This window comes from Bombina bombina, unplaced genomic scaffold (assembly GCF_027579735.1).
Source record: "Bombina bombina isolate aBomBom1 unplaced genomic scaffold, aBomBom1.pri scaffold_586, whole genome shotgun sequence".
Taxonomy (NCBI): Eukaryota; Metazoa; Chordata; class Amphibia; order Anura; family Bombinatoridae; genus Bombina; species Bombina bombina.
In genome coordinates this window covers 114,187-138,040 of record NW_026511983.1, presented here as the reverse complement: position 1 = coordinate 138,040, position 23,854 = coordinate 114,187, and the positions used below count along the sequence as shown (strand labels likewise).

The 23,854-nt window shown below is 41.7% G+C and overlaps 1 protein-coding gene across 1 annotated transcript in view; it reads right to left on the bottom strand.

Moving 5' to 3' along the window:
- Positions 1 to 23,854, bottom strand: part of LOC128644034 (cullin-associated NEDD8-dissociated protein 1) — a gene marked incomplete at its 3' end in the record, with an annotated part of 137,713 nt that overhangs the window by 9,847 nt on the left and 104,012 nt on the right. Inside the window, 2 exon segments of the mRNA XM_053696799.1 lie at positions 9,228 to 9,720; positions 14,581 to 14,703. Coding sequence (XP_053552774.1) covers positions 9,228 to 9,720; positions 14,581 to 14,703 — 616 coding nt within the window.

Genomic DNA, 23,854 nt, shown 5'->3' with positions numbered 1-23,854 from the left:
CGTAGAAACGCTTCTTTCTTTATCTGGTTTGTTGACAACCTTGACAGATGAAATCTCCCTCTTGGGGGAGATAATTTGAAGTCTAGAAGGTATCCCTGAGATATGATCTCTAGTGCCCAGGGATCCTGAACATCTCTTGCCCAGGCCTGGGCGAAGAGAGAGAGTCTGCCCCCTACTAGATCCGGTCCCGGATCGGGGGCTCTCGGTTCATGCTGTCTTTGGGGCAGCAGCAGGTTTCCTGGCCTGCTTGCTTTTGTTCCAGGACTGGTTAGGCTTCCAGCCTTGCCTGTAACGAGCAACAGCTCCTTCCTGTTTTGGTGCAGTGGAGGTTGATGCTGCTCCTGTTTTGAAATTCCGAAAGGGACGAAAATTAGACTGTCTAGCCTTAGCTTTGGCCTTGTCTTGAGGTAGGGCGTGGCCCTTACCTCCCGTAATGTCAGCGATAATTTCTTTCAAACCGGGCCCGAATAAGGACTGCCCCTTGAAAGGTATATTAAGTAATTTGGACTTAGAAGTAACATCAGCTGACCAGGATTTTAGCCACAGTGCCCTGCGTGCCTGTATGGCGAATCCTGAGTTCTTAGCCGTAAGTTTGGTTAAATGTACTACGGCCTCCGAAATGAAAGAATTAGCTAGTTTAAGGACTCTAAGCCTGTCCGTAATGTCGTCTAGCGTAGAGGAACTAAGGTTCTCTTCAAGCGACTCAATCCAAAATGCTGCCGCAGCCGTAATCGGCGCGATACATGCAAGGGGTTGTAATATAAAACCTTGTTGAACAAACATTTTCTTAAGGTAACCCTCTAATTTTTTATCCATTGGATCTGAGAAAGCACAGCTATCCTCCACCGGGATAGTGGTACGCTTAGCTAAAGTAGAAACTGCTCCCTCCACCTTGGGGACCGTTTGCCATAAGTCCCGAGTGGTGGCGTCTATTGGAAACATCTTTCTAAATATTGGAGGGGGTGAGAACGGCACACCGGGTCTATCCCACTCCTTAGTAACAATTTCAGTTAGTCTCTTAGGTATAGGAAAAACGTCAGTACTCGCCGGTACCGCAAAGTATTTATCCAACCTACACAGTTTCTCTGGTATTGCAACAGTGTTACAATCGTTGAGAGCTGCTAAGACCTCCCCTAGTAGTACACGGAGGTTCTCCAATTTAAATTTAAAATTTGAAATATCTGAGTCCAATCTGTTTGGATCAGAACCGTCACCCACAGAATGAAGCTCTCCGTCCTCATGCTCTGCGAGCTGTGACGCAGTATCAGACATGGCCCTAGCATTGTCAGCGCACTCTGTTCTCACCCCAGAGTGATCACGCTTGCCTCTTAGTTCAGGTAATTTAGACAAAACTTCAGTCATAACAGTAGCCATATCTTGTAATGTTATCTGTAATGGCCGCCCAGATGTACTAGGCGCCAAAATATCACGCACCTCCCGGGCGGGAGATGCAGGTACTGTCGCGTGAGGCGAGTTAGTCGGCATAACTCTCCCCTCGCTGTTTGGTGAAATTTGTTCACATTGTACAGATTGACTTTTATTTAAAGTAGCATCAATACAGTTAGTACATAAATTTCTATTGGGCTCCACCTTGGCATTGGAACAAATGACACAGATATCTTCCTCTGAGTCAGACATGTTTAACACACTAGCAAAAAACTTACAACTTGGTTATAATCTTTTTTAGCAAAAAACGTACTGTGCCTCAAAGAGGTACTAACGATTAAATGACAGTTGAAATAATGAACTGAAAAACAGTTATTGCATCAAATTTTAAAAACAACACAACTTTTAGCAAAGGTTTGTTCCCATTAGTAAAAAAAACAACACTAATTAAATTTGTACATAAGAAAACAAAACAACGTTTTCTATACACAGTCACTATAAGAATTCTCACAGCTCTGCTGAGAGAATTTACCTCCCTTCAAAGAAGTTTGAAGACCCCTGAGATCTGTCAGAGATGAACCGGATCATGCAGGAAATATAAAAGTAGCTGACTGGAATTTTTTGATGCGTAGCAAAGAGCGCCAAAAACGGCCCCTCCCTCTCCCACACAGCAGTGAAGAGAAACGAAACTGTCACAATTAAAGCAAAAAACTGCCAAGTGGAAAATAATGCCCAAACATTTATTCACACAGTACCTCAGCAATGTAAACGATTCTACATTCCAGCAAAAACGTTTAACATGAGAATAGTTATTAAAAGGATTAGTGACCTTTAACACAGTAGTTCCGGTGAAATACCATCCCCAGAATACTGAAGTGTATACATACATGTCATTTTAACGGTATGGCAGGCTTTTCTCATCAATTCCATTCAGAAAATAAAAACTGCCACATACCTCAATGCAGATTCATCTGCCCGCTGTCCCCTGATCTGAAGCCTTTACCTCCCTCAGATGGTCGAGAACAGCAATATGATCTTAACGACTCCGGTTAAAATCATAGTAAAAAACTCTGTCAGATTCTTCCTCAAACTCTGCCAGAGAAGTAATAACACGCTCCGGTGCTATTTTAAAATAACAAACTTTTGATTGAAGTCATAAAAACTAAGTATAATCACCATAGTCCTCTCACACATCCTATCTAGTCGTTGGGTGCAAGAGAATGACTGGGACTGACGTAGAGGGGAGGAGCTATATGCAGCTCTGCTGGGTGAATCCTCTTGCATTTCCTGTTGGGGAGGAGTTATATCCCAGAAGTAATGATGACCCGTGGACTGATCACACATAACAGAAGAAATACATACACATAGAGACACAAACCAAAGCACAAAGACAAACACATACACCCACAGAAACACTCACAGAAGGAAACATTTATGCACCTTGCATCCCCTAAATCAACAGTGTGTGGCATGCATGATAAAAAAAATGCAGAAATTAAGAGATCACTTTTTAAAGAATCATATTTGTAAATGTGCAAACAAAAATAATTCTGTGAATTCACAATTGTACATTAATGAGCTGGGTAGATGGCTAGATGAAGAAAAGTACCTTTAAAAGGTTGACATATGTTTGTTTGTTGTTTTCCCATTTTCCCCAACCAAGAGCACCACTTCAAATATAGTGTACAAATTTTCCCATCTGTCAGCTGTACTTATGGATTTTGAAAATGCTGTACTCTATATGGTCTTGGTGGGACCATAAGCTGTGGTACTCATACCATTAGATCTGGTTAAATGCAGGATTTAGGCTTGTTGGTATGTATTTCAAAACTAAGTCAGCTGTAGTGTAAACTGAACAGTTTTAAGTTAACCTGTCTCATTTAAAACACTGAGCAATCTTAGTCTGAGAGTATAACATTTTATGCAGATGTAAAAATCTTAGATAAAATGCCTCCTTGCATCTGGAAAGTCCTTGCATAAAGGGGCAGTAAACTGGAATGTAATATATATATATATATATATATATATATATATATATATATATATATATATATATATATATATAATGCATATCTGCCAAAAGGGCATCTACCATTTGTGTATTGAGGAGTAAACATTTCTGCATTTCTACAGCATTGTCAAATAATCATAAATACACTGCTGCTAAAAAAATGTGTTTTTATGGACCCCTAGCCCCACCATACAACTACTACCACACTGAAGTTACAATCCAAAATTGCACAAACAAATAAAAAAACATTTGCTAAGTAAGTCCTACCTCCTCTTCAAATGAAAGTGATTTGCCTTCTGACTCAGGCACACACTGTACAAAGTGCCAAGTCTGTCTCACACTGAGCATAGTGGTTTAGTGCACACTAAGAAATCCTCTCAAAGGCTAATACTTTATTCCTTGTAATAACATTTCCCATGCTCAATTAGCACTCTGCTGTAGTACCCACTGGTGGCTGCCAAAATTTAAAAAAAAAAAAAGAATTTTTTTTTTTTAGTTCTTGCCTCATGGGGCCCCCCTGGTTCATTGGGCCCCTGACAGGAGTCACCCCTGTCACCCCCTGATGGCGGCCCTGTCTGCATGTCCTGCTCTCAAAAGTAACTGTGCAGTAATGGAGCGAAAATGAGGCTCTGCCTACTACAAAGAAGGCCCTTCCTGACTGGGAAGGTGTCTAAGCCAGTGCCTGCCGTGAAAATAACTTCCCCAAAGTTATAAAGTGTGAATTTTAACCTCAAGCTGTATAAAATGCCCAAATAAAGCAATCGATCTAGCCCATAAAAGTGTCTACCAGTTTTATAGCCCATATTAAGCCCTTTATTCTGTTTGAGACTAAGAAAATGGCTTACCGGTCCCCATGAGGGGAAAAATGACAGCCTTCCAGCATTACACAGTCTTGTTAGAAATATGGCTAGTCATACCTTAAGCAGAAAAGTCTGCTAACTGTTTCCCCCAACTGAAGTTATCTCATCTCAACAGTCCTATGTGGAAACAGCAAACGATTTTAGTTACTGCTGCTAAAATCATATTCCACTCACAAACAGAACTCTTCATCCTTTTCTGTTTCAGAGTAAATAGTACATACCAGCACTATTTTAAAATAACAAACTCTTGATAGTAGAATAAAAAAACTACAACTAAACACCACATACTCTTCACCATCTCCGTGGAGATGTTGCCTGTGCAACGGCAAAGAGAATGACTGGGGTGGGCGGAGCCTAGGAGGGACTATATGGACAGCTTTTGCTGTGCTCTTTGCCATTTCCTGTTGGGGAGGAGAATATTCCCACAAGTTATGGATGACGCCGTGGACCGGACACACCAATGTTGGAGAAAGGGCTCACCACTAAGCCACTTTCTGGAGCAAAAGGAAGTCACCTCCACAGGTTGCTGAACTGAATTGTTCCAATCAATCAAGATCTGAGAAGTTGTGGTAAGGCCTACTAGAGGACATGTGGTAAACTTCTCCGTGGTCTGAACACTTGGAACTCCTGAGCAATTCCTCAAGACATATTCAAGACAAGTATTGCAGAGTTGTACTGGAGGTAACACCGACACTAGTTTTCAGAGCATGCATTTATTATTGACAATGGATTCTACAGAGGAAAATTCCTACAGACCCTCCGTGGAGTCGCTCATTGTACTAGCATGGAAAGTCGTAAATACCACAAGGGATATGTTCCAAGAAGCAGAAAAACAACTGACCGCTTGAAAGCCCAGTTTAAGGCGTCTTACCACCTCCACTCTGGCCAAACATGTTGATACCGCTCTTCCACAGGACAACCACACAGTGGATCTGAAGTGGAAATGGCACAGAAGTGCTGCCTACAGCAGGAATCCATATCTCCACCCACCTCAGTGGCCTACATCAGGACATAGTCAGCGGTCTGTAGTAACACAGAGTCCACTTTGTACGGCCCCTGAGTTTAGTAAGTACCTAATCTTGATTATTCTGAGTATTAGAGAGCCATGGTAGGACAAAAACCTGTCAATGTCTCGCTTTTTAACGTGCAGAAGCACATCCCTCTCAGCCTTATATAATTGTGGCTGGACTACCGTTAAGCTTATGGAGGCATAGCAAAGGGCATAGGAATGAGTACAGTGAACGTAACCTAAACACATAGGACAAGACTTACACCGCCTATTTATTAGACAGGTTGCCATGAAAGAGGAGACAACTTACTTATAAATAGAATAATTTAATGTGATACACACCGTGTTAACAGACAGGATTTAGTTTAGACTGGAAAGAGGCATGGGAGATCCAGCGTCGATCAGCATATATACCAACACCCAATTGAGATTTATCTGGATATATGATCCCTGGCTCTAATCCAATCCATCATAAACTTCTTTTCTTCTTTACAGAGCACCTCTCTCTGCCTATCTCCATGATACAATGGGAGGGATATTTATAGCCTTGTTTGGGGTGTCTGTGCCGCCTCCTGGTGGCCAGGAATAGTATTTCCCATAGGTTACTAATGCTCCCATTGCCAATAGAAGGAAATCCTAATTATGCATCCCAGGCACCTCAAAACCATTTTGAGTGCCTCTTCTCTGCTGCAGGCAATTATAGCTTGCAAAAAGAGAACCAGCCTCAGCCAGGAGCATGAGTACCTGTTTGCATTACCTCTACCTCTTTCTAGTTCTAACTCCTTTCAAACAAACAGTTCTTGGTTTGTTTTGCTTAATTATAAAAATGAGTCCTGTTGCTTAAAAATTGGACAGTTTTGTTAATTTAAAGTTTTAGTCTGAAGTTTATATTTGTAACCCTCAGTTTATAGATTTAATTTTAAATATAAGAAAGTGGTATTTTTTTTAATCAGATTTGATTATTAAAAGAAATTATTAGTTGCAGCCCTAATGGGTTCCAAAACTACATACTTACCTAAAAAGCACCCACACCACTAGACTTAACATCTGCAGGAAAACACAGCTTCCAGTAGATAGCCAATACAGTTCTGTATGTGGGGTATAAAGACAATCCAAAAGGAGGGGCTAGGGACTGGTCCCCGCGACACCTGTGGTAGACCTGTGACTAATTCCTACTGGGTGTAATTGTGCCACTATCCAATACTCGATAAAAAAACTTCACTCTGTCCAAAAAGTAGCTCTCTGAGGGGAAAATGGGCCTCAAAATCTGTCTGAGAACACATCTCACATAACACCTGGAGCACTTCCATTCTTCAACTTCCTCTTGCGTAAGCATAGGTAAAACTGGTTTACTGGTGAGGTGGGAGGGCTTTTAAAGGTTCTTAAAGTTTTGAAAATCTTTGCCTCCTCCTCCTAGTGGCCAGGAGAGGAATCCCCAGGAGTTATGGCTCATAGGCTCTCACCGCCATTGTGGGGGAAAAATTCAAGCAAGAACTATAAAAGTGAAACAAGGGGGAAAATACTAATCCCTAGGCAGCATAGTCATTTCTAACTCAAACCAATACAATTTATACTTTTGTGGAAATTAATCATTTAAAGAACATAAAAGTGCAAAAAACATCATTTATGCTTACCTGAAAAATTTCTTTCCGGATATAGTGAGTCCACAGATCATCTTAATTACTTTTGGGATATCACTCCTGTCCAGCAGGAAGCGGCAAAGAGCACCACAGCAAAGCTGTTAAATACCACCCCCTTACCCATAACCCCCCAGTCATTCGACCAGAAGCAAGGGAGTGACAAAAAAGGTGCAGAGGTGCCTGAAGTTTACATAAAAAATAAACTGTCTGAAAATAAAGGGCGGACTGTGGACTCACTATATCCGGAAATAAATACATTTATCTGGTAAGCATAAATTATGTTTTCTTTCCTAAGATATAGTGAGTCCACAGATCATCTTAATTACTGTTGGGAACCAATACCCAAAGCCATAGGACACGGATGATTAGGGAGGGACAAGACAGGTAACCTTAAACAGAAGGCACCACTGCTTTTAGAACCTTTCTCCCAAAAGAAGCTTCAGCTGAAGCAAAAGTATCAAACTTATAACATTTAGAAAAAGTGTGTAAAGATGACCAAGTGGCAGCCTTGCAAATCTGTTCCACAGAAGCTTCATTTTTGAAGGCCCAAGATGAGGAAACAGCCCTTGTGTAATGAACCGTGATTTTCTTAGGAGGCTGCTGTCCAGCAGTCTCATATGCCAAACGAATAACACTCCTCAACCAAAAAGAAAGCAGCAGCCGTAGCTTTCTGACCCTTGCGTTTTCCACAAAACCCAACAAACAAAGAAGACGACTGGCGAAAATCCTTAGTCGCCTGTAAATATATATTTTTTTATTTATATTTTTTTATTAAGGTTCACCAAACAGTACATACGATACAAAGTACAAGGTAAAACATATAAACATAAGGTCAAATTTGATACAAGTAGTGATGTTCAATACCTCATCCTATCACAGAATGCAGACGTAAGTACATCATAATAAAGCCTTTTTAATAACTAGAGCCACTTTTGGACCCTTCCAAAATTTCGAACCTATAGAAGGCAAATGGTAAACAGGAGACCACTTTTGGATCCCATCTGAGGGTAGAACCTTATTTTATTATTTTATTAATAGTATTAAAGGTCACTTCTGGACCTTCAATTGCACAGCACAGATACAGGTATCTAAACTATAAAGAGGCTAATATCCTAAAGCACAAAGTAATACAAGGTTAGGTGTCCCTAGGAGACAATGCCGAGAGTATGGCTTGTATCATCTACTAGTTATGAAAGATTAGCGTATAGTACTTTGAGGCATATAAGTTCTGTATGGTGATAGAGACAGGTGATGATGAAACAATTATGGGGCACCTTAGGTCCTTACTATAGAAGATAGTAGGTATCTGCTGTGAAATTAGCTTACCGCTATTGCAGTTGTGTTTACACAAACTCTATAATTTAGTAAATAAGGAGACCTATAACAAATACATAGACACTGTGTGAATATTATTTCTAGGTAATGGTGAGTTCTATGCTACCTAGGGAATTTTAAAATGCAGCAGTTCCCTATTTCAAGAGGTACGTATGACTCCAGGCAAATAGCTCCCTCCCAACTGTCTTGCTACTCCCATTGCTGAAATCTTGTTGTAGCCATACGTATAGAAATCAGCTATAAGCCCATAAGCAATAGCATATGTAAAGTTTTGTAAACAGTGGTACAATTAAGATGGATATTGAACTTATAGCCCAGCAGGTATAAAAAACATTCTCTTATAAATATACAAGTGATATTACCAGAACACATGAGATACCCCCACACACTACGCAGCCTAAGTCCAGTATGTTTAACAAGTCATTTCTTATGACTATCTATGTAATAAGCAAACTTTAGTGTGGAGGCAAAATTTCCAGCATGGGCTAGGAGAGTATGTGATACATTCAGGAGTGCTGTGTGTCCACCAGGCTGAGGGGATAAACAGAGGATGTGGGATACCATACAGCCACATGTCCCTTGAGGTGCTGAATCAGATCAAGGAATCGTCTTTTGGGCCTTAATAACATATCACAATGTGTAGATGGGAAAAGGAATGATGCTGGCACCTGCACATTCTACACGCAGCTCTATGAAAACAGTTCTGTTATGTGTCAAGTCCATCTCAGGGCTTCCAGTAAAGTAAAACACTATTATGTGAAATATAAGTACAGGATGTCCTGATGGCTAGTTGTTATGTGGACAGTAGGTCTAAAGTCCACCGCAGCTTATCTTACTGCTCTAGCCCACACCTTGTCTAATGTATGAGCTGGCAATAAACGGGCCTGGGAATACACATAATTCAGCAGTGAAGCTAGAGATACCTTATATATTGGCAAGCCGAGTCCCCCTCTCATTCCATCCGATCTCCATTCCACCGTGCACACCCGGCGAGACCTCAGCCTCCTCCACTAGACCCAGCTGGAAACAGGAAGATGCGGACATGCTCCGCCATCGGCGGAAATCTTCTTTGCATCGAGAGGTCTCCTCTCTCCGATCCATGGCCTCCGCCTCTAAGTGCCCTGCAGCTGCCTCCATATGGATCTCGTCGTGAGCGCTAGCGAATTTAGAGTCCCCGTCCGGAGGGCCGGCCGCCTCCTCCAGAGCTGAGACCGGAATATCAGGCGAGGATCCCATGCAGGCTATCAGCTGTGGGCACAGCATAACTCCCCCTGCAGTAAGCTGGGCTATGTTAGATTGCGGGTTTACTCCTTGGTTTATAGGTTCCATCTCCCTCGCCGCCTGAAGCTTAGGCGCCATGATCTCAGCGTGTACTTGCTCCATGTGGGACGCAAGGCGGTCCAGTCTGTAGCACATCCTGTGCTCAAAATCCAAGAACAGGTCTCTAATGGTAACGGCAATATCTCCCATTTTACAAATCTAATTTCAGGTTAAATTGAGGTTGTACAGAGGATTTCTATATGCTCCGTTAACCCGGTTTCCCGGGGGGGGTGCTCTGAGCTCTCTCTCCGTGGAGGCCACCAATGAGTCTCAGCGGCCCAGTTTAGGAAGTCCTGTAGCTTTACAAACAAAATTCTTTATAGAGTTCCAGTCAGCAAAGTGTCCCCTATGTTTTAATATGTAAATTCCTGCTGGATGGCTTTTTGAAGTCCAGATTACAGGTGGATTGCAATACTGGGTTACAGAGCTCCTAATTTAGCGGCCATCTTGGACCATAGCCCGGACACGCCCCCGTAAATAATATTTTAACGCACGAACCACATCCAGGTTGTGCCCCAAACGCTCCTTCTGAGAAGAAGGATTAGGACACAAAGAAGAAACAACAACTTCTTGATTAATATTCTTATCCGAAACCACTTTTGGAAGGAAACCTAAGGCAGTATGTAATACCACCTTATCAGAATGAAAAATAAGGTAAGGAGATTCACACTGCAGTACTGAAAGCTCCGAAACTCTTCTAGCCAAAGAGATAGCCACCAAAAACAAAACCTGACTTCCACAAATATGTTAGCGTTCTTGCAGGAATAATGAGCAGGGAGAGAAGAGGTCTAAATAGAGTGATACACACTGGATAATCTTACTTTATACATACAACGCTATGAATGTATAACATATCCGAAAATTGTAAAAACAAAACCTTCCAGGTTAACATTTTAATATCCAAAGTATGCATAGGCTCAAACGGAGCCTGTTGAAGAACTCTAAGAACCAAATTAAGACTCCATGGAGGAGTAGCAAACTTAAACGTAGGCCGGATTCTAAACAGGGCCTGACAAAAAGACTGCACATCTGCCAGACGCTTTTGCAACAAAAAAGATAAAGCAGAAATTTGACCCTTCAGGGTACTATCAGCTAAACCCTTCTCCAGACCCTCCTGGAGAAAAGACAAAATCATAGGAATCCTAACTCTACTCCAAGAGAAGCCTTTGGATTCACACCAATAAAGATATTAACGCCATATCTTATAGTAAATCTTTCTAGTAACAGGCTTGCGAGCCTGAATCATAGTCTCGATGACCGACTCTGAAAATTCACGCTTAGATAAAATCAAGCGTTTAATCTCCAAGCAGTCAGCTTCAGAGAAATAAGATTTGGATGAAGGAAGGGCCCCTGAAGTAGAAGGTCCTTCCTTAACGGAAGACTCCAAGGTGGAAGAGATGACATCTCCACCAGATCTGCATACCAGATTCTGCGAGGCCATGCTGGAGCAATGAGAATCACTGATGCCCTCTCCTGTCCGATTCGAGCAATGACTCGTGGAAGGAGAGCAAACGGAGGAAACACATACACTAGGCTAAAATTCCAAGGAACTGCCAGCATGTCTATTAGCACAGCCCGAGAATCTCTTGACCTTGACCCGTACCTCGGAAGCTTGGCATTCTGACGAGATGCCATGAGATCCAGCTCCGACTGCCCCCACTTGCAAACCAAGTTGGCAAACACCTCCGGGTGAAGTTCCCACTCCCCTGGATGAAACATCTGCCTGCTCAGAAAATCCGCCTCCCAGTTGTCCACTTCTGGAATGTGGATCGCAGACAGACAGCAATTGTGGGACTCTGCCCACTGAATAATCCTGGCTACCTCTGTCATGGCTAAGGAACTCCGAGTTCCTCCCTAAAGATTGATGTAAGCCACTGACATATTGTCCGACTGAAACCTGATAAACTGGGTTGAAGCTGAGGCCAGGCCGGAAGAGCATTGAAGATTGCCCTCAGCAATAAGATGTTTTATGGGAAGAAACGACTCCTCCCGAGTCCATAGACCCTGAGCCTGACAGCTCCCCATCCCAGCAGGCTGGCATCCGTGATCACAATCACCCAGGAAGGCCTGCAAAATCAGGTTCTTTGAGTGAGATGTTCCTGAGACAACCACCACAGAAGAGAATCTCGTCACCTGATCCAGAACAATTCGCGGAGACAGATCCGCATAATCCCTGTTCCATTGTCTGAGCATGCATAACTGCAGAGACCTGAGATGGAACCGAGCAAACAGAATGATGTTCATAGCCGACACCATCAGACCGATTACTTCCATACACTGAGCCACTGACGGCCAAGGAGAGGACTGAAGGGCAAGACAAGAATAGAAGATCTTTGTTCTTCTTGCTTCTGTTAGAAAAATCTTCAACTTTAGTGAATCGATAATGGTTCCCAAGAATACCAACCTTGTAGATGGAACCAAGAAACTTTTTCCTAAATTCACCTTCCAACCGTGGGAGTGCAGAAAAAAAAAAAACCCCACCAACAACCACCACAACCACCAGCACAACAACAACCACAACAACATTAACAGATTGGAATAAAAACCCAGACCTTGTTCTTGAATTGGAACAGGAAATATTACTCCTAGGTCGGACAGATCCTGAACACATTTTAAAAATGCCTCTCTTTTTATCCGGTTTACAGATAACCTTGAAAGATGGAACCTGCCCCTGGGAGGAAAACTTTTGAACTCCAATTTGTACCCGTGGGACACTACGTCCACTGCCCAGGGATCTGAAACATCCCGAACCCAAGCCATAGAGAACAGGGAAAGTCTGCCCCCCACAGGATCTGCTCCCGGACCGGGGCAGACTCCTCATGCTGACTTTGAATCAGAGACAGGCTTCTTAGACTGCTGCCCCTTACCCCAGGCCTGATTGGACTTCCAGGAGGACTTGGACTGTTCCTGCTTAGCAGAGGAAGGGAAAGGTTTACCTGAAAAGTTTCGAAAGGAATGAAAAAACTCTGGCGACCCTTAGTCTTATTTCTCTTATCTTGAGGGAGAGAATGACCTCTGAATCTGAAATTTCCCCCTCAGACGCTATGGAAGAATCCTCCCCCTCAGACCTATGGGAAGAAACATTCAGCATAGCCATACTTGATTCAGATACCTTGACAACTGAATCCTTTTATCTCCTCTTACGCTTTCCCTGAAAAGCAGGAAAAACCGCCAGGGCATTAGTTACCGCAGAGGATATCTGGGTAGAAATGTCCTGCAAGGAAACTCCAACTGGAGTAGAAACACTGAGCACTGCATGAGATGACACTGAATGAAGGGACACGAGGAGAAATCTGCGGCATATTCTGAACAGGAGACCCCTGAACAGCATCCCCCCCAGCTAATGATGGCTCAGGAAAAATCTTTTCCCTACACGTAAGGTCTTCTCAATACATGAGGCACAAAAAGGCATTGGAGGTTCCACATTAGAATCAAAACACAAGCTGCATGTAACATCTTCCAAAGCGTCTTAAAAAAAAACTTTAAAACAAAAAACACTGTCACTTTAAAATTTTAAACTGCAACTTTTTTACTGCAAAAAAATACAATTGCTTTTTAAACTAAAAAACACCTTTAGACAGCCTCCTTACCTCAACAGACCCTGCTGAAGTGCCTACCTGATCCCCTGAAGCCGGAAAAGATCTCTTAGCCTTTGAAAGCAATGAAAACCGCCAAACTAACATCCGCCCCTTCGTGGGCGTGGCTAAAAGAGCAGCTTCCATTCCATTTTTTTTAAAAACCACAGAGCCTTTCCTGAGTGTCATACAGTGCCCAAATACTGGTTTAAAAGTCCCTGTACCCATCAAAGTGCTAAACTCTCTTAATAAAGAAAATAATAAAAGGCACTTACCAGAGTCAAATCTGCCTGGCAGCAGGGCAGCTCACAGATATGGAAAGGCTTCCTCCCTCCATAGACCCATGGAACAAGTGAAGGATTGACTAAAGTTAATCAGGCATTCAGGGTAGGGCAGCACCAAACATGAAAGGCACGGTGAAATGAAAAATCCCACCAGTTTTCAATTACTCAAAAGCCACCACAGCTCTACTGAAGAGACTGATGTGGAACACAGCTAGATCCCAGTAAAAAAAAAAACAGAACAAACAGCTCTGCTTTAAAAATAATAAACTCTTGATTGAAGAATCTACAGACACTCTAAAAACATTACCACCTCCTTGCATAGGCGAAGAGAATGACTGGGGGTTATCGGTAAGGGGGTGGTATTTAACAGCTTTGCAGTGGTGCTCTTTGCCGCCTCCTGCTGGACAGGAGTGATATCCCAACAGTAATTAAGATGATCCGTGGACTCACTATATCTTAAGAAATAAATAAATGTTCTAATGGGCTAGTTCTATGTAAGCAACAATGCAATAACAAAATGTTTTGCGTTTACTCATGCTCCAGAGCAGAAAAGTACTACTATGATCTTGCTGAACACATCTGGTGAGCCCAAATGTTATGGAGGACTGTGGACCATCATATTACGAAAGAAAACAAAATTTATGCTTACCTGATCAAATCTTTTATTTTGGAATGATGGTCCACAGGCCCTGCCCAACCAGTGCAGGTATCGGGTACCGCAGAGGATTGCAGTAGGAAATACCTGTGTACCGCAGGGGGAGGCTAAGGATGGGTCCCCACAATGCCTGAGAGTAGTTATGACTGATGTCCCATAGGGAAATACTTTGCACATAACAGGGTATTCCTATGTCCCTGTATCATTCAGCTGCGTTTAAGTTTCTCTTCTGTCTTCTTTGTGAATAATTCCCAGGGGCTCTGGGTCTCAAATAGGTCTGAGCTTCCAACTATAAATCCATAAGCAAGTAGCTGGAAACACGTCTTCTCAACCAACTCATACAAAGCCAACAAAAAAAAACAGATGGTAGCAATTTGAAACTATGATATGGGTTCTTGACCTCCTAGTGGCTGGATAATATCCCATATGTTATGGAGGACTATGGGACATAATTTTAGAAAAGAAATATAAGCTAAAATAAACACACACATTTTTTGGCATTTACAAAAAAAGGTATTACCTTTGTTGTACATGTGGCTCGTAAGGGTTCCACCAGCCTATCCAACCTCTGCAGTACTGCGCTCGGGCAAAGTGTAGAAAGTCTGACCAACATCAAAAATGTCAACATCTGTATGGTAGTAAACACATTTTTACAAACAGGTCATTTACAAGTTGGCAGTTGAGACAGGAAAAAATTCTCGTACTTAAGTGATGGCAAATCCTAGAGTTTTTGAAAAGCTAGGATTTACCAGTGATATAAATAAAGGGAACTTTCAGTTATGAAGTATAAAAAAAACTTCATGCTGAAAGCACCTTTATTTGCCCGCTAATTTATGCAGACCTGATTGCCTCCGGCCGCCCATGGCACAACACTTTTTTCAATGAGCTGACATTTTCACCTCTTAGCCAATAGCCGTGGTAGCTGTTCATCATAACACCGTATGGCTAACACACTACTGGCTAAGAGGTGAAAATAGAGTTTCACTGTGGGTGGCCGGTGGCGTTCAACTTGGCATAAACTGCGGACAAATAAAGTTACTTTCACAGCCTGTAGTTTTTTTTATACTTCATGACTGAAAGTCCCCTTTATTTACAGCACTGGTAAGTCCTACCATCACTTTAAATAAACGTTCATGATTCAGATTGGAAAGTTGTTTAAAATGACATGCTCTATTTACTTTTATTACCAATTTTGCTTTGTTCTCTTGGTATTCTTAATTGAAAGCTAAATCTAGGCAGGCTCATATGCTAATTTCTTAGACCTTGAAGGCTGCCTCTTATCTGAATGCATTTTGGCAGTTTTTCACCACTAGAGGGCCTTAGTTCGTGTGTCATAAATAAGTGTGCTCACACACGTGGAGTTACCTAGGAGCCAGCACTGAGTGGCTAAAATGCAAGTCTGTCAAAAGAACTGAAATAAGGGGGAAGTCTGCAGAGGCTCAGATACAAGGTAATCACAGAGGTAAAATGTGTATTAATATAACTGTTGGTTATGCAAAACTGGGGAATAGGTAATAAAGGGATTATCTATCTTTTTAAAACAATAATAATTATGGAGTAGACTGTCCCTTTAAGTCCCCTGGCTGTGCTGTTCCTGTGTCAGAGTACCTACAAATAAAACTATTCTGGATCTAAATATAAAAACATTTTCCCTAAATAATTAGATAAACCTGTATAATATAGGGATTACTGAAAGTATAAATATGTTCTCATAATGCTGACTTGTAAATTTCATAAACAGAAGCTGAAAAGCTCCATCCTTCATGTAAAACTGCTATAAAGACAGACTCCAAAACCATACCCTAATCAGATAGACTGGTGACTCTGGAGGTCATAGTTAAGATGGGCTGCAGCAAATTGTTACCCTGAAATATCTCATTACAAACTCCATGATAAACAGACACACCCCTTGCTGAAACAGTTGGATCTACTGATTGTTGCAGCAATGAGATAGAAAATTCTGCTACTAGCAACAAACCATGACATCCATGTTATACAGTCAACAAGGATACCAAAAGAGTTTAAAATGAAGGTCTGATGAATGAAAAAATACTATTAAAAACAGGGGCACTTTCAAATCATTAAAGTTTACAAAGCAGCCGTTTTGTTTAAAAACGTACCTCTCTCCTCTTCACAGGCGGAGCAGCTTCCCCCGCCCACAAAACCTCTCTACATACGTCAGCTATGAAGAATCCGGCTTCCTCCAATCAAAGCATGGCTTCAGGCAATGTTTGCACTGGGAGGTTGGAAGCAGTTATTAGCAATGAAGAATCCTGCTTCCTCCAACATATGAAAGGAGGATCTGCGGGTGGGGGAAGCTGCTCTGGCTGTGAAGAGGAGAGGGGTAAGTTTTTAAACAAAACGGCTGCTTTATAAACTTTGATGAATGAAAGTGTCCCTGTTTTTAATAGAATTTTTAAAAACCGGGCTTTCATTCATCAAAGTTGACCTTCACTTTAAGATGCCTAACTGCATTAGTCAAAGGAAGATCAAGCAGGTTGTACCAGAACAATTTCCAGAAACAAAAAAGCTCTTATGATCTGCAAGTATTCGCAAGGTAAAAAGGGACACGATTTAAAAATAAATAAGTTTACAATTTAACTTAATCATCATAGTATACATTTAACAGAATAGTAAAAGGTAGCGTGCACATCTGAATGTCAGCAGTTTTAAAAGAGTGCCTTTGAGCACTAGATGGCAGCACTGCTCCCATAATATACAACACTGTTAAAAACCATTATGCAACACTGCTGAAATTTATGTTCACTTGATAAATTCCTTTCATACAGGTGTGGTGAGAGTTCACAATACATTACTCCTGGGAATTACTCTTCATTGCCACTAGGAGGAGGCAGATTACCAAACTCCAAGAGCTCTATAAAACCCCTCCCATCTCACTGGCACCTCAGTGTACGCTTATCCAAGCAAAAGAGGTAGTAAAAAAAATGGTACAGGGAAAAGAGATGTGCGCAATAAAAAATAAAAAAAACACACAAGAATAAAAATCGGGTCTTGTGGACTCACCACCATGAAAGAAATTTAATCGGGTAAGCATGAAACATGTTTTCTTTCATACTGGTAGTGAGAGTGCAACTGAGGAAAAAAGAAAGACAGAAGGATTACACAGGACGACGACAACGACAACAGTGTGCTGGTTTGAGATTCTGCTAAATAAAAAGATGGAATTTGAATCAAGATATTGTCCAAGTAAACAAAACACTGAAGTACCCAGAGTTCTGATCACAAACAAAAGGGTACCCAGGACCTAGAAAATATTCTGGGAGCTGAAGCCAGACGAAAAACAGTAGAGCAACAAACTAAAAATATTAATCCGAAAAAGCAAACCTTAGAAACTGATGATGTTCCTTGTTAATAGGAACATGAAGGTAAGCATCCTTAAATCTATATGACTATCAAGATAATGTGGGAGAGGCCAAACTTATTTCGTTGGACACTACCTGCCACTTAGTTAATGATCTGTTAATTCAGATTTTCTTTGTGTAGCCACAGTTTTTATAATTTATCTCTATAATATTACTTCCCATTGGTCCTAGGATAGTTTAGTCCCAGGTTTGTACTTAACTGGGATTATTTTTTTAACTTTGAATTAATAAATTAAATATTTTATATTTGGTAGAAGATTGTGCCCCAATCCTCTTTTTCTTTTCCCCTTTTCTTTCTTATTACTGTTTTGTTTTATTGTTCTTTGCCTTTTATACTTTCTATTCTAATTTTTGAACTTTTATCGATATGTCAATCGCCACACTGCCCTGAATGCATCCGATCTTGTTTGATATTGGAAGCCAAGTAGAGCTAGGCCTGGCCAATATCTGGATAGGGGAACAATTGGATATACCATGAGTGTATGGGTAGTCCTGCTGTATTATAGTTTTAGTGGAGCTTTCCAGTAATTGGTCAAAAAGAGTCGGGGTCTCAGGTTGGTTAAATTGCTGTTTGGTTTGTGTAAGAATCTAGGGTGATATACAAGGATAGCAATATATCCTGTTTTTTTTGTTTTTTTTTTTATATACACACATTATGTATAACCAAAAATTGTTATATTTTAGATATTATATGTGTGTGTGTGTGTATATATATATATATATATATATATATATATATATATATATATTTAGATATTATATGTGTGTGTGTATATATATATATATATATATATATATTTAGATATTATATGTGTGTGTATATATAATATATATATATAAAAAAAACTTAGTTAATCCTATAGGAGGGTTTTATGAATGGTAAATACTACCGATTGGTGATTGGATATTTTAGTGTTTAAACAGCTTTCCTTTGCACACACCTGTTATGCCTGATGAAACAGCATGTGGGCTGTGAAACATGTTGCATCATTTGGTGTAAATGTTTTTAAGTTTTTGTTTTTTAATGATAAACAATTTTTTATCATATTCGATTGGAAGCTGTCCTTGCCTAGATATTTGTTTGCCAGTCAATTTTTGATATTGTTTGAGTCTCAAGACATGAGAGCTGCAAGTTGGAATTATTTTTTTGTATCCGGATTCCTTGGAGCAGTGAACTGGGGCACTATGAAGCCTCAATGCGTCATTACCAGCATGACAGAATGCTGAATTACTTATACTCCTGGAGCAATGAACTGGGGCGCTGTTTATCCTCGGTGTGCCACTTCCAGCACGAATAGTGTGCTGCATCACTTGTGAGTATAATACCACAGGTGGGTTGGAAATGTGAATTTTTTTCCAGAAATACACACATAGAAGCTACTTTCCTTTTTTGTAATTTAGATATCCTGACCTCTGTATTTGGAGAGTTTTCTGTCACGCTTATATAGTCAATTGTATAATATTTAGGACTGGAACATTGGACTATTAAACAATATTAGTTTGTTACCATTTTCTATATAACTATTTAAATTATTTGTTGTTTTTCAGTAATTTTTACCTATTGGCAGCCCCTATTGTCAAAGGTGGTATACTAACTTCCTTATTTTGTGCTATCCCTAAATCTATTGTGGACATAAACTGACCTCGCTAACCAAAAAGCAGAGAGAGATCCAAATAGTCTCCAATAGAAAATAGGAACTTTGAGAAATAACGTCAGAGCCTTTAAATGCAGAACTCATCTGAACATTCCCTCCTTCTTTGGAACACCGAAGAGGTTAGAATAAAACCCTGTTCCCTGTTCCAACAAAGGAACAGGAACAATCACTCTCAGATTCAACAGATCTCTCAGAATATTAGACCGAAAAAACCTTCCCGTGTGATGCCTCGTTCTGAAACCCGTTTGATAAAACAGAATTTATGCTTACCTGATAAATTACTTTCTCCAACGGTGTGTCCGGTCCACGGCGTCATCCTTACTTGTGGGAATATCTCTTCCCCAACAGGAAATGGCAAAGAGTCCCAGCAAAGCTGGCCATATAGTCCCTCCTAGGCTCCGCCCACCCCAGTCATTCGACCGACGGACAGGAGGAAAAATATAGGAGAAACCATATGGTACCGTGGTGACTGTAGTTAGAGAAAATAATTCATCAGACCTGATTAAAAAACCAGGGCGGGCCGTGGACCGGACATACCGTTGGAGAAAGTAATTTATCAGGTAAGCATAAATTCTGTTTTCTCCAACATTGGTGTGTCCGGTCCACGGCGTCATCCTTACTTGTGGGAACCAATACCAAAGCTTTAGGACACGGATGAAGGGAGGGAGCAAATCAGGTTACCTAAACGGAAGGCACCACGGCTTGCAAAACCTTTCTCCCAAAAATAGCCTCCGAAGAAGCAAAAGTATCAAATTTGTAAAATTTGGCAAAAGTGTGCAGTGAAGACCAAGTCGCTGCCTTACATATCTGGTCAACAGAAGCCTCGTTCTTGAAGGCCCATGTGGAAGCCACAGCCCTAGTGGAGTGAGCTGTGATTCTTTCAGGAGGCTGCCGTCCGGCAGTCTCGTAAGCCAATCGGATGATGCTTTTAAGCCAAAAGGAAAGAGAGGTAGAAGTCGCTTTTTGACCTCTCCTTTTACCAGAATAGACGACAAACAAAGAAGATGTTTGTCTGAAATCTTTTGTAGCCTCTAAATAGAATTTTAGAGCACGGACTACGTCCAAATTGTGTAACAAACGTTCCTTCTTTGAACTGGATTCGGACATAAAGACGGTACAACTATCTCCTGGTTAATATTTTTGTTGGAAACAACCTTTGGAAGAAAACCAGGCTTAGTACGCAAAACCACCTTATCTGCATGGAACACCAGATAAGGCGGAGAACACTGCAAAGCAGATAACTCTGAAACTCTTCTAGCAGAAGAAATAGCAACCAAACACAAAACTTTCCAAGATAGTAACTTAATATCTATGGAATGTAAAGGTTCAAACGGAACCCCTTGAAGAACTGAAAGAACTAGATTTAGACTCCAGGGAGGAGTCAAAGGTCTGTAAACAGGCTTGATCCTAACCAGAGCCTGAACAAATGCTTGAACATCTGGCACAGCTGCCAGTCTTTTATGTAGTAAGACAGATAAAGCAGAGATCTGTCCCTTTAGAGAACTTGCAGATAATCCTTTCTCCAAACCTTCTTGTAGAAAGGAGAGAATCTTTGGAATTTTTAACTTATTCCATGGGAACCCTTTGGATTCACACCAACAGATATATCTTTTCCATATTTTATGGTAGATCTTTCTAGTTACTGGTTTTCTGGCCTGAACCAGAGTATCTATCACAGAATCTGAAAACCCATGCTTTGATAGGATCAAGCGTTCAATCTCCAAGCCGTCAGCTGGAGGGAGACCAGATTTGGATGTTCGAATGGACCCTGAACAAGAAGGACCTGTCTCAAAGGTAGCTTCCATGGTGGAACCGATGACATATTCACCAGGTCTGCATACCAAGTCCTGCGTGGCCACGCAGGAGCTATCAAGATCACCGAGGCCCTCTCCTGTTTGATCCTGGCTACCAGCCTGGGAATGAGAGGAAACGGTGGAAATACATAAGCTAGGTTGAAGGTCCAAGGTGCTACTAGTGCATCTACTAGAGTCGCCTTGGGATCCCTGGATCTGGACCCGTAGCAAGGAACCTTGAAGTTCTGACAAGACGCCATCAGATCCATGTCTGGAATGCCCCATAATTGAATCAACTGGGCAAAAATCTCCGGGTGGAGTTCCCACTCCCCCGGATGGAATGTCTGGGATGTGGATCGCAGATAGGTGGAAGGAGTGATCCTCCGCCCATTTTATGATTTTGGTCACTTCTCTCATCGCCAGGGAACTCCTTGTTCCCCCCTGATGGTTGATGTAAGCAACCGTCGTCATGTTGTCTGATTGGAATCTTATGAATCTGGCCTTTGCTAGTTGAAGCCAAGCCCTGAGAGTATTGAATATCGCTCTCAGTACCAGAATGTTTATCGGGAGAAGAGACTCTTCCCGAGACCATAGACCCTGAGCTTTCAGGGAGTCCCAGACCACGCCCCAGCCCACTAGACTGGCGTCGGTCGTGACGATGACCCACTCTGGTCTGCGGAAGCTCATTCCCTGGGACAGGTGATCCTGGGTTAGCCACCAACGGAGTGAGTCTCTGGTCTTCTGATCTACTTGAATCACTGGAGACAAGTCTGTATAGTCCCCATTCCACTGTTTGAGCATGCACAGTTGTAATGGTCTTAGATGAATTCGTGCAAAAGGAACTATGTCCATTGCTGCAACCATCAACCCTACTACTTCCATGCACTGCGCTATGGAAGGACGTGGAACAGAATGAAGAACTTGACAAGTGCTTAGAAGTTTAGATTTTCTGACCTCTGTCAGAAAAATCCTCATTTCTAAGGAATCTATTATTGTTCCCAAGAAGGGAACTCTTGTTGACGGAGACAGAGAACTTTTTTCTATGTTCACCTTCCATCCGTGTGATCTGAGAAAGGCTAGAACGATGTCTGTATGAGCCTTTGCTTTTGACAGGGACGACGCTTGTATTAGAATGTCATCCAAGTATGGTACTACTGCAATGCCTCTCGGTCTTAGAACCGCTAGAAGGGACCCGAGTACCTTTGTGAAAATCCTTGGAGCAGTGGCTAACTCGAATGGGAGGGCCACAAACTGGTAATGTTTGTCCAGAAAGGCGAACCTTAGGAACTGATGATGTTCTTTGTGGATAGGAATATGTAGGTACGCATCCTTTAGATCCACGGTAGTCATAAATTGACCTTCCTGGATAGTGGGTAGAATCGTTCGAATGGTTTCCATCTTGAACGATGGTACCCTGAGAAATTTGTTTAGGATCTTCAAATCCAAAATCGGTCTGAAGGTTCCCTCTTTTTTGGGAACTACGAACAGATTTGAATAAAATCCCATTCCTTGTTCCTTTATTGGAACTGGGTGTATCACTCCCATCTTTAACAGGTCTTCTACACAATGTAAGAACGCCTGTCTCTTTATTTGGTTTAAGGATAAGTGAGACATGTGGAACCTTCCCCTTGGGGGTAGTTCCCTGAATTCCAGAAGATAACCCTGAGAAACTATTTCTAGTGCCCAGGGATCCTGAACATCTCTTGCCCAAGCCTGAGCAAAGAGAGAGAGTCTGCCCCCTACTAGATCCGGTCCCGGATAGGGGGCTACTCCTTCATGCTGTTTTGTTAGCAGTGGCAGGCTTCTTGGCCTGCTTACCCTTGTTCCAGCCTTGCATCGGTTTCCAGGCTGGTTTGGGTTGTGAGGCATTACCCTCTTGCTTAGAGGATGCAGAATTAGAGGCCAGTCCGTTCCTGAAATTGCGAAAGGAACGAAAATTAGACTTATTCTTGGCCTTGAAAGGCCTATCTTATGGAAGGGCGTGGCCCTTTCCCCCAGTGATGTCTGAGATAATCTCTTTCAATTCTGGTCCAAATAGAGTTTTACCTTTGAAAGGGATGTTAAGCAATTTTGTCTTGGATGATACATCCGCTGACCAAGACTTTAGCCAAAGCGCTCTGCGCGCCACAATTGCAAACCCTGAATTTTTCGCCGCTAATCTAGCTAATTGCAAAGCGGCATCTAAAATAAAAGAGTTAGCCAACTTAAGTGCGTGAACTCTGTCCATAACCTCCTCATATGGAGTCTCTCTACTGAGCGACTTTTCTAGTTCTTCAAACCAGAACCACGCTGCTGTAGTGACAGGAACAATGCACGAAATGGGTTGTAGAAGGTAACCTTGCTGTACAAAAATCTTTTTAAGCAAACCCTCCAATTTTTTATCCATAGGATCTTTAAAAGCACAACTATCCTCGATAGGAATAGTAGTGCGCTTGTTTAGAGTAGAAACTGCCCCCTCGACCTTAGGGACTGTCTGCCATAAGTCCTTTCTGGGGTCGACCATAGGAAATTTCTTAAATATAGGGGGGGGAACAAAAAGGTATGCCGGGCTTTTCCCACTCCTTATTTACTATGTCCGCCACCCGCTTGGGTATAGGAAAAGCGTCGGGGTGCACCGGAACCTCTAGGAACTTGTCCATCTTGCATAATTTCTCTGGAATGACCAAGTTGTCACAATCATCCAGAGTAGATAACACCTCCTTAAGCAGTGCGCGGAGATGTTCTAATTTAAATTTAAATGTCACAACATCAGGTTCAGCTTGTTGAGAAATTTTTCCTGAATCTGAAATTTCCCCATCTGACAAAACCTCTCTCATGGCCACTTCAGATTGGTGTGAGGGTATGACAGAACAATTATCATTAGCGCCCTCCTGCTCTTCAGTGTTTAAAACAGAGCAATCGCGCTTTCTCTGATATGTAGGCATTTTGGATAAAATATTTGCTATGGA